This window comes from Hippopotamus amphibius, chromosome 4 (assembly GCF_030028045.1).
Source record: "Hippopotamus amphibius kiboko isolate mHipAmp2 chromosome 4, mHipAmp2.hap2, whole genome shotgun sequence".
NCBI classification, from domain to species: domain Eukaryota; kingdom Metazoa; phylum Chordata; class Mammalia; order Artiodactyla; family Hippopotamidae; genus Hippopotamus; species Hippopotamus amphibius.
In genome coordinates this window covers 33,564,802-33,582,406 of record NC_080189.1, presented here as the reverse complement: position 1 = coordinate 33,582,406, position 17,605 = coordinate 33,564,802, and the positions used below count along the sequence as shown (strand labels likewise).

General features: G+C 35.3%; 1 protein-coding gene across 3 annotated transcripts in view; it reads left to right on the top strand.

Moving 5' to 3' along the window:
* The window catches only part of CFTR (CF transmembrane conductance regulator), a 172,430-nt gene that overhangs the window by 53,983 nt on the left and 100,842 nt on the right, over window positions 1-17,605 (top strand). For all 3 annotated transcript variants that reach the window (XM_057732381.1, XM_057732382.1, XM_057732383.1), the window contains exons 7-10: window positions 686-811; window positions 4,218-4,464; window positions 6,742-6,834; window positions 12,685-12,867. In XM_057732381.1, the coding sequence (XP_057588364.1) occupies window positions 686-811; window positions 4,218-4,464; window positions 6,742-6,834; window positions 12,685-12,867 (649 nt within the window). The remainder of the gene's footprint in view (window positions 1-685; window positions 812-4,217; window positions 4,465-6,741; window positions 6,835-12,684; window positions 12,868-17,605) is intronic.

The window sequence follows — 17,605 nt, the reverse complement described above, 5'->3', positions numbered from 1 at the left end:
GTAAATAATACTTTCTATATCAATGGGACATTTTCTTTTGCATGTCAGTCTATAGAATTTCTTTATAAATGTTACTATCTAGTTTGCTTTTTGCACATCAGAGATTTAGGGACAGTGGATAAAACATTTATGTGAATGGGAGGGAGTGCATATAATTTTGGTAGAGTTTATAGGCTTTTTCCACTCTGGTTCATCAATCATCACACCAGAGCCTTAGTTGCTTTTTATTACAGAATGAATCGTTGATACCAGTCACTGCTTATGAAAGAGGACTTGTCGAGTTTGCCAGCTAGAGCATGATAGAAAGTGTACAAATTTTGGAGTAAATAGCTCTTAGTTTGAATTCCAGATTGCGCACTTACTAGTTAAATGACCTGTGTTAAGCTGCTTCAGCCACTGTATTTTTGTTTTCTTTTTTCACCTTTAGAATGGAGGTAATCACTCCCCTTAGGCTGTCAGAAGGATTAGGCATAGTGTATGACATGCATCTAATACAGTGTCTGGCACATGGAGGCATTTATTAAATGATAGTTACTATTTTTGTTACTATATATTTGATAATAAAATAAACATCCATCTGTTTAATAAAGGAAATGTGGCTTTTCTTAAAAGCTTGGGCAGTTCTTAGTGGACAATTTGACTTGTTTTTACTAAGTCTTTGGTTGATGGATGGATTAATTTACAGAGATCAGAGAGCTGGAAAGATCAATGAAAGACTGGTGATCACATCTGAAATGATTGAAAATATCCAATCGGTTAAGGCATACTGCTGGGAAGAGGCAATGGAAAAAATAATTGAGAACCTAAGACAGTAAGTCATTCCAATAATTTCAATATCAATTGTATTAACCAATTAAGGTTTAATATATTAAAAATGAGTATGTCACAGTGGACTTCAGCTCATATTTGAAATTTCTGACAACCAAACAGCTGTGTTAAGTTATGTCAATATTTATGTGTTAGGGGCCGAATGCCATTTTCATGGGGCTATTGTTTTACATAGGTGATCAAGTGTGCTATTTTGTACTACAAGGATATATATACCTTATGAAAGAATTACCTGTATGTGTTTATAGCTGCTTAATATACTTATTTGACTAAAATAATGATCGTGATGCTAGAGACAGACTGAAACCTTAAATGAAACTGCTAGAGTAATGGGGATACAATTCTGAACCAAATAAATGATTCTCTAGTATTAGAGCTTCCTTAATTTATGTTATGGCTCATGAAAAACAAACAAAACCCTTCTGTTTGTTTAAAATATGTTTTTTTCAACCTTAAGACTAATGCAGGGAAATATCTATAAATTATGTTGCTATAAACCCTCCACTTGAGAAATCAGTTCACATAATGAAAGCTGCCCCCTGAAGTAGAATCAGTACTTGACACCCATCTCCATCTCTGGTCTTGTCTCACCTCAGATAACCTTTCTTTCATTGATTAGTAAAGATTATAGTCAGCAAAAACGTACAGCACAGACCGAGATACTGTTACTGAGAAAATTTTGGATAGAATACAAACTAGGGCATTTCTATAGCACAAGATCCTTTTTCTGTAGTCAATTTCCATGTTCTACAAATTGCAAAAAAAAAAAAAGGGTTCTAGGAGACTCATTGGACATAGATTTTCTGTTAAATGGCAAATAATTTCAGGATGAATTAGTGAGTTTCATGGGAAAAAAAGATACTAGAGAAGAATCCCGTTCTGGATGGTGTGAATATAGGTTATCAGGGATCCAGGCTGCTGATTCCAGTAGACAGTGGTAACTGAGCTGCAGGTGTGTGATTGGAACAACAAAAGAAATGCTGAAATGTTAAGTCCTTTGCCATGTAAATAGAAAGAGTAAAAGAGTATTTATTGCCCAAACATGATTGGCCACCTGTTTTTATTATGCCTTTCAAGGCAAAGGAATTATATTTTCTTCCCAGAAACATCCTTGAAGATCTTCTTTAGTTGGTTGAAGTTTTTCTCATTAACAAGTGAGTTTTCCATCACACTTGCCCCTAGGTCACACTTAAATGCCTATAGGCACAGGCATAACCAGAGTGATGAGAGATTATCAGAGAATTTGGTTTTTTCAAGCCTGAAGGTAAACTCCTGGTCAGATCATTCTAGGTGCTGACTTTTCTTGACTTTGAGTTTTTCTCTCCACCCTCCCCTGCCACTCCCGCCCTCCTCAAAAGATGAAATCCATCCTTCCTATTCTATATTTCTGTTTAACCAATTCTAATAGCAAATGTTTGGTTTTATTTGTATAATCCAATTCTTTAATCTGGCTTGAAATTGTTGCCTGAAAAGGCTGGAAAGTGCTGATGTAAATATGGGAAAGCAAGAATTGCTTCTACTCAAAAGGGCAAATAGAATGTTCTGAAAGAGATTGGCAGGATGCGCTGCAAAGGGATGACTTCAGCCTGGGCTACTGCTGAACTGGGCAAAAGGCTGTGCAACGCTTCCTGGAAATCTACTTCTTTATTGTTCTCTGGTAATAAAGACACTTTCAAAAATTTTTTAATAAGGTAAAATATTTTTATGACTCATAAAGTATTAGTGATTTTATTATGGTGAGTACTGCTTTCTGGGTGATTCTTATACATGTTCTTGAGTCCATTATTCTTATAGCACCAGTTCTTTCACTTTACTCAGCTGTTTATAATACACAACAACAGTTTTGACAAATTTATTAACATTTTTGTAAACATTGTTTTCTAGCATTAAAAACAACATAAGCCTAGCCAACAGTATTCTTCTTTCTGTTGAAGATTAGAGACACACATGTGGATTCTAAGTGCAAGGCCTTGTGCTGGGCTGTCATTTATCTTGGCAACAACTCCACAAGGGAGATGTTATGTTTCTCTTCTGTAGATGTGGACTCTGTAGGATCAGAGGGAAGAGCAACCTGCTTAAGATGGCATAGCTATAACCAGGAGAGCTGAGAGTCAAACCCCAGTGAGATTCCCAAATCATAATCTGCCTTCAATGCCAAATAATTAAAATAGGTAAGCTAGACTGCATTAGACTGGGAATCACAATGTAGGTTGGGAACATTGAACTTGGTTTTCTTCATTGGAGTGCTCAGGATTATGTATTTTTCAGACTTAAAAAGAAAAAAGATTTCCTCTGAATTCTACCACTTGAGAAGGAGAACTTTTCTGAGTTGTACAAGCATGTGGAACTAGCACCCAAATGCCAGGCACAGCTATTTCTCCCTTCCACCAACACTCTCTATTTGTCTATTTCATCTGTGCTCTTTCCCTCATAAGAGCTGAATAGGAAGATCACAAGTGACTCCAGTTTTGATGGTCCTGGAAGAGTGGGATGGAAGTTGAAGGCAGTATTGTCCTCTGTTCTCGTCAGCCTCTGCCCTCCCTGTTTTCTGCCTGTTGGTGCATTTAAACCTCTTCTGTATGTGTTAAAAAAAAAAATAGTTCACATTTGCAGTTCAGACCAAAAGATCAGCATTAAGATTGCAAATAATTATACTGAAAGGAGAGAGACAGGGAGGATGCAGTATCTACTCTCGTATAATTTTTCAAGAATTACCTGCAACAGAATCACTTGGGTTCTTTTTTAAAATGTAGATTCTGGAGGCCTACTGCAGATTCAATCAGTATCTCTGAGTGGTGGGCCTCCAACTCTGCATTTTAACAAATTTCTCAGGTGATTTTTAGCCATGCTAAGGCTTGAGAACCACTCCTCTGTGGCTTATATGTTCTTTTCAAGGTTCCCCAAAGCCAAGCTAGAACTTCTAAAATGTTAACAATCCATTAGGGAATCCCAGAATTGTCTTTTTCCTTTATAAATCTTTCAACATTATTCTCATATCCACACTTAATTACTTAAAACTCCAGCCAGCCAACCAACAAAAATTATCCATCTCATTAATCTTACAAATTAATAATGAAGTGAATAAAGATATAAAAGTAATAATTATGGTAATAATTATTGAGATTATTAATTGTAATTTAAAATAATATTTACAGGTATTATATGCAAGACACCAGTGCACTCCTTATGATCCATCCCTCTTTCAGATAAGGTAACTGAGGCCCAGAGAGGTTAAATAACTTGCCCGAGGTCACATAGCTCATGTAGGGTAGCACCAGGCTCAGGACACAGGGAGAAAGCTTTGAGAGTCCATGTTCAGATTTTTTATTCCAAGGTGCCTATTTGAATAGTAAATAAGCATCCCAAATCTTTTTTTTTTTTTTTAATAGAACAGAACTGAAACTGACCCGGAAGGCAGCCTATGTGAGATACCTCAATAGCTCAGCCTTCTTCTTCTCAGGGTTCTTTGTGGTGTTTTTATCGGTGCTTCCTTATGCACTGCTCAAAGGAATCGGCCTTCGAAAAATATTCACAACCATCTCATTCTGCATCGTTCTGCGCATGGCAGTCACTCGGCAATTCCCCGGGGCTGTACAAACTTGGTATGATTCTCTTGGAGCAATAAACAAAATACAGGTAATGTACCAAAATGGGGGCATCGTATACAATGAATTTAGAACCGTTTAGAACTTTTCTCATGAGCACACTCTCTAGAGGTGTATTCTTGGCCTTGCGCCTGTTTGATGCACAGTATTTCCTTTCTTGATGTCTGTATGTGGTCTAATGAGCCTTTGTAATGAAAGCCTAGTGCAATAAAATGAAGACCTGTGAGAGCCTCTTAAGTCAGAGAAATTGAAGAAAATATTGTTTCTATATTCTGGAGAGTTTTATTCAAGTAATCAATCAGTAGAGCAGTTCTAATGAACTTGGCAATTGTGCAAAATGATGGTGGCAGATTCACCAGGAAGTTATAAAATTTTCCAGCTAACACTAGGAATGTTCACCTTAAACTTTTCCAAGTATTTTTCTGGACAGTATGATGGATGGGAATGGATTTTTTTTTAAATAAATATATTTATTTATTGGATTTATTTTTTTATTGGCTGTGTTGGGTTTTTGTTGCTGCACATGGGCTTTCTCTAGTTGCTGTGAGTGACGGCTGCTCTTCATTGTGGTGCACGGGCTCCTCATTGTGGTGGCTTCTCTTGTTGCGGAGCACAGGCTCTAGGTGTGTGGGCTTCAGTAGTTGCAGCACATGGGCTCAATAGTTGTTGCTCATGGGCTCTAGAGCACAAGCTCAATAGTTGTGGCACATGGGCTTAGTTGCTCTGAGGCATGTGGAATCTTCCTAGGCAGGGCTCGAACCTGTATCCCCTGCATTGGCAGGTGGGTTCTTAACCACTGCGCCACCTAGGAAGTCCCGAGAATGGATTTTATGCTACATTAATTACCTTAAAATCGCAGCAAGCTGATGTAGCTGGTAATTTTGAAGAGAAGTTCTAAAGTCCTCAGGTAATGAGACTCCATTTATGCAAAGCAAACAGAATCACCACCGTGAACTTGGGCGTGGTTGTAATTTTTCTAATTAATATACAATTCAAAATGTTTATACTTTTTTGATATCCATTTAAGTATTTAATCCAGAAAATAAATCACTGTGACATAAAAAAATGAGGATGAAGGGTGAGCCATTTTTAGATAGCTCTGCCATTATTTAACCTAGGCCAGAGTTTGCAAATGGTGGCCCATTGGGCTAATTTTGGCCCTCGACCAGTTTTATTTGACCTTTACATTAAAAAAAAAAAAACTCTAAGACAACGCATTTGAATTAGTTGGCAGCATTTAAAAATTGGGTGCTGTCACAATACAATAAATCATGTCTTCAGCCTCTTTTGAAGATTTGGAGTATGTAGTAAACTGGGTTCTCTTCCCCAAGCTGTGGCAGCTCCCCTCTTAGAGAGGGTCTGCTCTCTCCAATTCTTCACAATCTCTGCTTAGCCACCTTCCCTAGTTTTATCATCTTGAAAATATATGAGTTTGAGATCTGCGATTTAGACAAATTGGTGAATGTAGCTCAGAACCATAGCAGCTCTTGGACTAATTTTATTTCTTCTGTTAGTCTATCACAGTCATGTGGAAGGTGGTGGTGGAGGGGTTGGGGTGGAGGGAGAGAGAGGAAAACACAGACAGAGACCCAAAGCAAATGCATCAGAGAAACAGAGTCACTAAACAGGAACACAGACAGAGAAATAAAACTGGGAGAGAAATATGGAAACCAAGATAGAGTCAGTGAGCAAATGAAGAAGCGAGAAGGGAAAAAGCAAGCAAGGACCCTACTTTTAAAATTACCCCCTATGGAGAAGACTTCAGGATATATAGACTTAATTCTTCCTGATGCTCCTGCCATCCCTAGGAGACTGTGATCCCCAGTCTCTGATAGAGCCCTTCTTTTAGAATCAAGGTTTGATGCCCCAAAATCAGTTATATCAGATCTCGACACCTTTACTTAACCCAGAGAAGTGAGGCTAATGATGCCTCTAATCAGGAGGGTGCTACAAAGATGAGGATAGTTTTCTCTCTCATTTAATGTTGAATTGAGGCAATTGGTGGGTAATTCAGGTGTGCTTTATAAATTCATCAAGGTTAACATGTAATAGTACAAGGATGTCAGTGGTTTGTTAAAATCTAATATACAAAAACAGTTTTATAAGATATCACATTTCAAATGTAACGAATCTTAGTACTTGGCAAATTAACTTTAGAACACATAGAATTATTTTATTAAGAAACAATTTCTAATATAATTCATAAACTCCAAATACAGACTGCATCACTATTAGAGGGCAAAATATATGTAATAATGTATTAATACTATCCTGGTTCTGCAATATGTTTTTGCTCTTTTATAAACAGGATTTCTTACAAAAGCAAGAATATAAGACATTGGAATATAACTTAACAACTACAGAAGTAGTGATGGAGAATGTAACAGCCTTCTGGGAGGAGGTCAGTTTTTTTTTTTTTCCCTCTAAATATTTAAGCTTTTCTTGTTTGTGATTCTGGTTTTCATCTGAATGGGCAATAAAGTTAGAATTATGATAGAACTTATTTTATAAATTAAAAGGTAGAGGCCCAGGAATAGTAAATACAATAGATAAGCCTCTTCATTTTTTTCTAAGTCATGTAATTTGTTTCACATAACAAATTAGGAAGTAATACAAAGCTCATAGGTTTTAGAGCCAGATAGAGCTGGGTTTGAATCCTGGTTCTGCCATTTACTCTCTGTGTAATCTAGACCAAGTTACTCAACTTTGTGGAGCCTCTGATTCTCCATCTAGAAAATGGGAATATTGATATATACCTTGCAAGTTTGTTGTGAAGATTGACTGAGATAACTTATGGAAAGTATTCAGCGTAGTACCGTGCAATATAGTTCCTCAGTAAGTGCTACCCTCTCTGATCTCAAGTTCCAGCCCAACATACTTTACATGTACCAGTCACCATAAAGATGTATGAGAAATAGACCAATGTATTGTTTTCTACTATTTTTACTTATTTTAATTCACTATTAAAAATTCTCATATTTCTCATGGTCAGAGAAAATATTATCAATGATTTTTCAGCTTCTAAAGAAGTAATATTTTATTATTGAGAATACCTGTTGAGTTCTTTTTTCCTGATTACTTTTTCATGTTGAATAAATGCAGGAGTTATGAAACCAATGTCCCATTTCTACATATTTCACAATATCTTAAATTGGTTTTATTTATGTAAGTAACTTGACCTCAAGGGGTTTACTTCATTTTTTTAGATCTAGGTAAGAGAATAATTCTTTATCTGCCTAGAAAAATTGTGGAGAAGTGTGTGGATCAGATTGATTTTACTTCTTGATTTTAGGAATTTCAAATGCCCTTCTAGGCATGAAGAAAAATAAGAAGTTTAACAATACTTACAGTCAATTGTTTTTCTAATCTCCATTTCACTCTCCTTTCATCTAATAAAATAGGTAGCATGCTTGAGTGCTTATTATATGCCAGGTACTAGATAAGCACTTTATATGTTTTGTCTTATTTCTCATAACATTCCTATGATGCAATCTTAATATTTCCATTTTGCTGACAAGGGAGTGGAGACTTAGGAAGGTTACAGGACCTGGCTCAGCTCACGTGACAGGCAAGGGCTGAAGCCAGGTTTTGGACCCAAATTTCACAGTCTACAACCCTTCTATTGAACCATTGCCTTCCATCAGGCTGTATCCTCATCCTCTAGACTCTGCCTGTCAACTCTCAAATTCTGGACACTTCTTGATGATATTTACCCAGGACAGTGGTGCCTGTTAAACCTCTGCCATCATGTCTGAGACTTCAGCACCCACATGAGAAATCCTTTCAATACTGTCCCCAGAACTTACACTTTACACTTACTTCTTCAGAAGCTTCCTCTCATGGTCACATGATGAGCTTGGGGAGCACTTGGACCTACTCCACTTTGGAAATGTCACACTCTGGAATCTCTTTCTCAGTTCAGAATTTCCTAACTCTTGCTCTCTAGATCTCTTAATCCCACCTTTATGGCCATCCAATTTCATGAAGATTTCTAGGCTCCTTCGTTGTCCCTTTTGGACTCCTCCTGGTTTAACCTCCACTTATGACAACACCAGTCACTTCAGTTCTCCCAGCAGCATCCTCAGTTCCCTTCTCCTTTTGCTACAAAATGTTCACTTGACAGCTTTGACAAAGGAGGTGCTATCTGGGAAAATCATATACTCTAGTCAATTACAAATTTTATACAGTTATTGTTTCAACCTCAAATGAGCCTGAAAGTTTTCTTGGGAAATCTTTTCATTTGTTTTTAGTTAATTTTCTTTACCATTTCCCTAAGAGCTATTCCAGTTTTTCACTACTTTCCTGAAACTCCCAATCTCTCCCAGGATATGCCCACCCTCAACAGATGGCCTTGACTTCTGTAATATATATAGAAAATATATAGATGCTATAAAATTTACAGCATCATATATGAGTGCTTACAGTTTCTTTCTTCACCCTTGGGATTATTTTTTTCTCCTTCTTTCTTGTCTGAGAGAAAGATGTATGCTTCCTCCTGCCCTTGACTGAATTTTTATTATCTTGCTTCATCTTCTCAGGACTCGCGGCCAGCAATTATTCTCTCTCTAGAAGCTTCAACATCTTTTTTTCAACTGACTTCTTTTCATATTTAAACATTTTCAAGTTAAAACAAATTTCTTCTCTGACTCTTGTCCACCCAGCCTCATCCTCCAGCTTTATCATTCTCCTGCCTTTTGCCATCAAAGCTGTTCTTACTTCCTCATCGTTTGACTTTTCCCTGCTGCAATCTCTGTTCTTTTAAAAAAACTTATGTAACTTAGATTTAGTGAACCACTCTTTCCATGTCATCTTATATTCCAACCATGACTTCTGAGTCTTCCCTGCCTGCCTCTTCAATGGTGGTAGGCCACTGGGTCCCCACCTAGGCTTCCTTCTAGCATTTCATGCTCTCTGGGTGACTCCACCCAGGCTCAACTGACACCTAGGTGCTGATGACTCTCAAAGGCAAATCTCTTGCCCCAGTTTCTTTCCTGAACTTCATACATTATTTCCAAATTCCCTGCAAGCTCCTCAAGCACTCACATTCATCACTCCCCAAGCTTCATAAACCTGCTCCTTCCAGTGTCCTCTCCACCTCATTTGATGATGTCAGTGTTCACCCAGTTACTCAAGAGGCAAGTCCCTGATGAATTATGTATGACGCCTCCCTCACACCACACCTGTGAGTAGGTACGATTTCTATTTATGTATTAGGAAGCTGAGCTTTAGGGAGTTTGAATAACTAGAACAAGGTTATACAACTGGTTAGGACAGAGCTAAAACGTCAGCCTAGGTTTCTCTGACTCTGAAGGTTTTTTCTACTCATCATCCTGCTTCTAATTTAAAAAAAAAAGGATTACTGCTTTAGTGTATACCGAATACTTTCATATATATTATCTCATTTAAAACCCTCAACAACTCAGGAGACTGAAGTTCAAAATGTCATGATTTATTACCCAGCTAGTTGAGCAGAAGAGACAGAGACCAAAGTAAAGATAGAGGATATCACAATCATTCCTCTTACAACCACGGGGGACTTGTAAACACAGAAAATGTTCAACGTTACTAGGGACCAAATAAATAAAAATAAGATCAATAGTGAGATTCCATTTTCACCTATAAAACAAAAAAACAGAACAAAATAAATCCCAAACCAAAAAGCAACAATGTTGATAATGGTTCCTGAAATCTAGCACTCTCATACCTTAATGGAGAAAAATTTAAAACTACTTTTCAAAAGACTTAGAATTTTTGGTATACCTTTTGCTCTGAAGATTCCACTTGTGGGAATTTATACTAAAAAAAGAGAGAGAGATTTGCTCCAAGATTTATAGCAAAGTACATGCATCACAGAATTAAGTTAAAAAGAAAACCATATAATGTTAAAAATAGAGAACTATTTATAGTTTATCCATACTCTAGGATACTATCCTGCAATTTAAAATTATATTTAAAAGAATGTTTAATGGTATGTGAAAATATTTATGATTTATTAGAAGTCAGAAAAAGTAGGTCATAAACCTTATGTATAATTTTTCCCTAATGTTATAAAATATCATATATGTGATTTTATATATATATGAAGGAGTGGAGGGGTATCACTGAAATGTTAAGCATGGTTTCTTCTCAGTGGTGGGACTACGGGTGATTTCTTTTTTCTTTCTGCTTTCCTCTGTTTACAAAATTTCCTGAAATAAGTGTTTTACTTCTATAATCAGAAATTAAAATTATTAGTAGAAACAACCTTCCATTGGTCCAAGTGCTTATTGGACAAGAGTCCTATTTCTAAGCATGGCACATGAGCCCCTTAACAGCCTGCACTGCCCACCTTACAAGAATACCCTTTGTCACCTTACCATATACATCTCACCTAGCCACACACCACTCCTAAGATATGTTTTGTTCTTTTAAGCCCAAAACATTGTGCATGCAGATCCTTCTTCCTGGAACACCTGTACTGTTTCTTAGTCTTGTGAAATACCACTTATATCCTTCATAGCCTAGTATTATGTCATTTACTTGGTCAAGTTCCAGACAGAGGCGGTTGCTTTGTGCTCCTGGAGGACTTGGTGTGAATTTTCAGTGGTAGTACGAAACAGATTGCAATATTAATATCTATCCATATGTTATTCTCCTATGTGGGATTTTTGAAGTGGTCTTTAATGTAGAGGTGATGCTCAATAAATATCTATGAGATACATAAATGAATAAAAGAGTAACAAATGCCTTTGTCTCATTTAAAGACTTTTCCTTGCCTATTTCTTAAAAGCTTTGCATTTAGTTATCTGATGACTGAAAGGGATGTTAACCATCCATATCATAAGAGTTCAAGCAGTGGTCTTCGAGCTTAATTGCTTATGTATGCTCTAAAATTGTTCTGAAAAACTGTGTACCTCTGATACATGTTAAGCTGACTTATAAATTTTTCAACATAGGTTTAAGTGGTGGCACAGAATGTAATTCTTGTCTATTGTATATTGTCTTCATATGTTAAACAGATTTTTGTCAAAACTTGGGAGCTGCAGTTTCAGTGCAATTTCATGGAAAATAAATGAATTTACGAAGTCAGGTCTCATTGTCAAGCCAGTCAGCTAAATATGATTGGCTTTATGTCAGGAAAGTGTAACTTTGCTTTCAAGTGCAGATAATAATTTGTATTAATTAATTTATTAAAGCATTAAAATTAATTAATAAGTTAATTAAAATATCTTATCCCTCAATTCATTTCTGAAATCTGATTCTGAGATGATAAGACACATAGATGGCCATCAGTTTGAAATGGGTGAAATAAGATGTTACCTCCTTCAGTATTTCTGGCTTTGCTTTTATGGGATCCTCTTTCAGGAGAAAATCATTCTCTTATGGTTCTCGTCATGGAGCTTTTATACTCCAGAAAGTGCAATGTAGCTAAACTTAGGACTGGTGAGAAGGCTGCCTCTTCTGTGTAAAGTGAGGGAAGGACAGTTGTGAGCAGAAAGTGGGAAAGAGAAATGACAAACAGCAGGCAAATTCTCAGGCAGATAAACTTTAGGAAGTAGTAGTTTTGGATGTTGAGCATGTGGGAATGCATTCCCTTAAAACTGTGTGCACTTCCTTCCTCGCAGTCTGTACTGCTGTTTGCTTTGGTTTGAAGGCCTCTACCTTAAAGCTTCCCATGGGGCAGTAGAGAAGCAGGGCACTTTCAAAAGAGAATTCTTTCTCCATTGCAAAAATGGAATTCATTCGAGTCATATGGCAGTGTCATCACATTTATGCTTAATAATAACTACATAAAGAGATGCTTTGAGCTTCTCAGAGGAAGGTGCTACCAGTATGATAGAGTAGAAGATTTGGGTTGTAATTCCACTCAGACCTACTACTTGCGTGACTTTAGTTACTTAACCTCTCTGAGTCACAGTCTACAGCTTTGAAAGAAAGGGATTATAAAATCTACCTCATATATTGTTATTCTGCTGAAGATTAAATAATTCCATGTATGTACCCAGCCTATAGGAGAGGAGATACACACACACACACACACAGATACCTTTATATATATAGATAGATATCTTTAATTAAAGTTGATGGTGAGCAACAATCTGAGGAATTGAAATTATTATGATTTTCAGATGTTTTGGGTCATGTGCTCTAGAAAGCATGAACTATAAATTGTATGCTATAAAGTATGGCCCATGTGCCATGTACTTTTCGAACTAATCATACACATTGCAAATAGCTTTTGAAAATATCTGAAAAATGTATTTATTTCTAGGGATTTGGGAAATTATTTGAGAAAGCAAAACAAAATGATAACAGTAGAAAAATTTCCAATGGTGATAACAGCCTCTTCTTCAGTAACTTCTCACATCTCGGTGCTCCTGTCCTGAAAGAGATCAGTTTCAAGATAGAAAGAGGACAGCTGTTGGCCGTCGCTGGATCTACTGGAGCAGGCAAGGTAGTCTCATTTATACCTCATCATGAAGATCTTAACTTGACATGATTTTCTCCTTTCTTTTTCTGTTTGTCTGTATGGTAAGAAGGTGAAATTTTGGAGAAATTCTTATATTGATATTAGGAGAACACTTTGGTATAGTGTCCCTTATAATATTAATTATTGCACTGATTGCATCCTCTAGCCTTTTATCTCTTCCTATTATTTTCAGTGACTTTTTCTTTTATATCTTTATGTTTTGGACACCACTCAGCACAGTGTCTTGCACATGCAGGATGAGCATTCAGGAACTTTATTGAACAAGGGAAGCATCCATTTTTACCAGTCTGTGACACAGACATTTTCTTAGAGCTGGTCCAGGAAAATCGTGGCTTAGATTTTACTTCAGTAACCGCATGTAAAAGGTCCCCATTTTGTTGATGTTAGAATTTTGGAGAATGGACTCAGACTTGCTTATGATTTATTATGAGGAAAAATTATTGAGTGGGATAGTTTTTTGAAGGCAATACCTAGGAATGTTAATTTATTCAGTGCTGGTCAGCCTCCACACCACCCCTACACCAACTGATTATAAACCATGGATATTTGGAGATACATCTGCAAAAATTAATAGGTTAGAAAGCTAAAGGGTCAAACTTCATTGTCGGAAGAAGACTTTAGAGTAATCATAAAAGATTTGAGCTGTTGTTCAGATAATTACAAACACTTGTTGTCTTTATCTAGGAAATAAATTGAAAGGGCATGAAGGAATAAAATCAGAGATAGGAAAGGGCCTCCTGGCTTTGGAATGTGCCACTAAGGATAACAGGTTTGGAAGTCTATTGAAAATAGGCTCTTCTTCCCACTAGGCTATAATTTTAGCTTTGGTGAAACAAAAGGAAGGAAGGAAGGAAGAAAGGAGGGAGGGAATGAGGAAGGGAGGGAGAAGGCAGAAGGAAATAGGGAGGGAGGGAGGGAAGGAAGGAAGGAACAGTGCTGCTATAAGATAAAAATGTAAATAAAAATAGAAATTAAGAAATACTCCTGAAAGACAGTTATTTATTAATGTCTAATATGGGAAGAACCATATTTTGAAAAATTTAGTCTGAGACATGGAAAACAAAATGCCATAGAAAATTTCTAGTCATTGAATTTGTTGTTCATGGTGCTAACGATATACAACTTGCTTATTTCTCTCTGCAAATATGTTTTCCCACATGTGAAACAGGCCTTTCAATAAAGTGCATTTTCTTTTTGGAAAAATGTGTTTCTTCTTAAAGTGCTACTTTTCCTTCTATTTCTTGTATAATATTACTAGCAATTTTCACTATTAAAAGAAAATGATACTGTAGGAGGAGTTGCTAATAAACAAGTCACAAATGATCTAAACAAGAATGATTGCTTGTGAGAAGATGGTAATTGTGTTTCACAGAATTTTAAAAATTAATTTTGTTTATGTGTTTAAAATTACTTCTTTGAAAGGTGTAAACAAATAGCTTTGGGATTACAAATTACAAGACTTAACCAGCAATTAAATTTCAGGCAACTCTATTAAGACTTGATGAGCAGATAATTGCTGGCTGGAGTTACAGTTGCATCTTCTGGGAAGTAGATATGAAAACAGAGTCAGATGAAGGCAGTGGTTCCTTAGGAATAATTAAACCCTTCTGAGAAATAGAGTTTGGCAACTCAATCTAGGAGGATGTCCTTTCATAGTATTAGGAATGGAGAATTTTATAATCTTATTAGATAAAAGATCTAGCTAATGTGTAAGATAGAAAAAATTGAAAATATTCACATTTCAGGATAAATTCTGCACCACTCAATTTGGTAATTTGTATATCAAAAGCCTTAAAAATAACCAAATAACTTGTATATTTGTATGATTTATCCTAGTATGTTTGCAGAGATTTTATATATTTATCACAACATTGTTTCAATAGCCACAAATTGGGGGGAACCCCTAAATATCTAGTAATAGGGGGTTGATTAGATAAATTTTGGTATAGTTATATAATGGCATGTTAGTATAAGGGATGTTAAAAAATGACTCTGAAGTTACTGTTAAGTGAAGAAAGACAACAGGTTATAAAATAATAGGTACATTATGATCTGCATTTTATAAAAGCATATGTATGTGTATATGTGTGTCCGAAGGACATTATGGATCAAGTTCCTATCTCTGAAATTTTGGTTGTATTTTATATCTCTGGAAACCCAGAGATATAAAATACAATAAGGTCAGGTATATGGGTTAGGTAAGGAAATGTACAGAAAGCCTTCAATGCAGTACTTGGAACAAAGTACATGCTTAATAAATGGTAGTTGTATATATTGTTAAAACTTTGTAGAAAAGCAAGGAAATGCGGATAAAACAAAAAATATCAGGGAAAAAATGCACATTATTCCTAATTTCACCTCTTAAAGATAATCAGGTAAATATTTTGAAATATTTTCCTTCTGGACATTTTCCTATATATATGTATTTATAAAAACCAAAATTGTATTATTCTCTAATACTGTATTGTAACTGATTTCACTCAGAAGTCAAGCACATCACAAAGATATATCTGCACAACACAGTCATTCACAATGACTGCATAGCATTACATATTTTTGTTGAATATTCAGATTATTGCCAAGTTATTTTGTATAAATGATGTTGTGATGGCATTCTCTATTATCTGTCAATGATTGGTCTATATCTTTGTGCATTTCATAATTTTCTAATGATCAGTTTCTAAGACTAGGATTGTAGAGTCAGAGTCTTACAGATTTTAAAACCTAATTTTTATTGGAATGCTTAATTTTTGAATAAAACACATCTTAGTCTCTTAAAAAAACCCAATAAGGTCAGGTTTAATTTTATCACTCTCCTGTTATTAATGTCTAGACTGTAAGGGAACCATGTCTTCTTTGTTTTTATGTTCCAAGGACTATCATAGTACGTTGCATGTAGTAGGTGCTTGATATAAATTTATTTAATTGAATATCTTTGGGAAAATGATTTTTTGGTGGGGTTCTAATCTACATTAAATATCTTTCATTTATGAAACTTCCTTAAATTATTTTAATTAAGCAATATTGGTGTAAGAGTCTACACCCCTGGTATCCCCAGCTGAAGGCTGGCTTATGGCCGCTCCCCGAGGGTGTGGGGATTTTGAGTTCTTCTATTGTCTACACAGCTGAAGTAGTTCTGTGGCCTTGCTGACAATGCCTGATACCACAGTTTCTGTCTTCTGCCCTGGCTTCATTTTGAAACTCTTAGCTTGGTCTTCTAATAACTGAGCATCAGATGTGTGGAAGGCTTTGGCTCCTGTTTCTGCTTACTTTTTAAATAAAATACAAAGCCTGCCAAGTTTTATCAATATTTGGTATTATATATATATGTATATATATGTATATGTAAAATATTCAATGATGTTTTCATTTAACTTCACGTCTCTCAAAATACCAAAATATTGATACATATTGTATATTTATCTATATAAGTTTATATAGATATATCGTTAAATGTATATTTAACCTTTGTATTTAATATATACAAACCTATATTTAACCTGTATATTGTGTGTATATATGTATATATATATGTGTATATACACATATAATATATGTGTACACATATATGTCTATATATTGTATATAATCTATATATAATGAGATCCATTCCATTGTTGGGATTTATAAAGATATTCCATATGAAAATAACACTTCTAGCTTTAATTTTTATATAGAAGAATTTTATGTAGAAATAAGGAATTTCAGATTTTTTTCCCTATACAATAAGAATTTTAAAATTTATTGAAATAGATATTGCAAAGACATTTGTCTCTTGACCCTCCTTTCTTCCTAATATATTTTAGGTGATATTATTATTTATTAAAATTTAATTAAAAATTTAAAATTCTGGAAAATTAAAATGTATAAAAAGTTGAAAGATTTCCCTCTCACTTCTGTGTTTTCTCTGCTTATTTTCCGCTTTCCACCATTCTTTCTCCCAACCCAGGCAGCTACTCTTGTTAATTTTTTGAATGTATATATAGTATGTATACACACACACACACACATACATATATAGTGCTATATACTATTTTATTGTTCGGATAGATGTCTGTAATGTAATGAGTCACCTATTGATTGACATTTGGGTTATCCCCAGTATTTTGCTAATACAAAGAATGATGCTATGAGTAATCTTGCATATATGCCATTTAGCATGTCTACAAGTATTTCTGTAATGTAGCTTCCTAGAAATGGTAAAGCATTTGTATATCTGTCAAACTTCCTGAAGGCTGCATCAATTTATGCATGTGTCATACAGTCCATATAAGATTGCAGATTTATTTCCCCACAGCATCCCCAGCAGATGTTATCTAATTTTTGAATATTTTCCAGTCTCATTGGGTGAACTCATATGTCAGTGCTTTTTAAATTTGCATTTCTCTTATTATGAATAAAGTACAGTATCTTATCATATGTTTAAAGGCCAATTCTATTTCAATTTTTGGTGAAATATCTGTTTGTATGCTTTGTACATTTTTCTAATGAGTTGTTGGTATTTTTCCTTTTGATTTTAAGATCACTTAAGAGGGAAATTGTTCTTTTGAGTGATATAACTGCAAATATTTACTTCAGTTTGACATTTTTTCCTTTTGTTTTCTGTGCACAGGTTTTTTTGTTTTTGTTTTTTTTAACATGATTTATTTTTTATTTTAGCTTCTAGATTTTGAGTCATAGAAAGGCTCTCTTATTACATGTT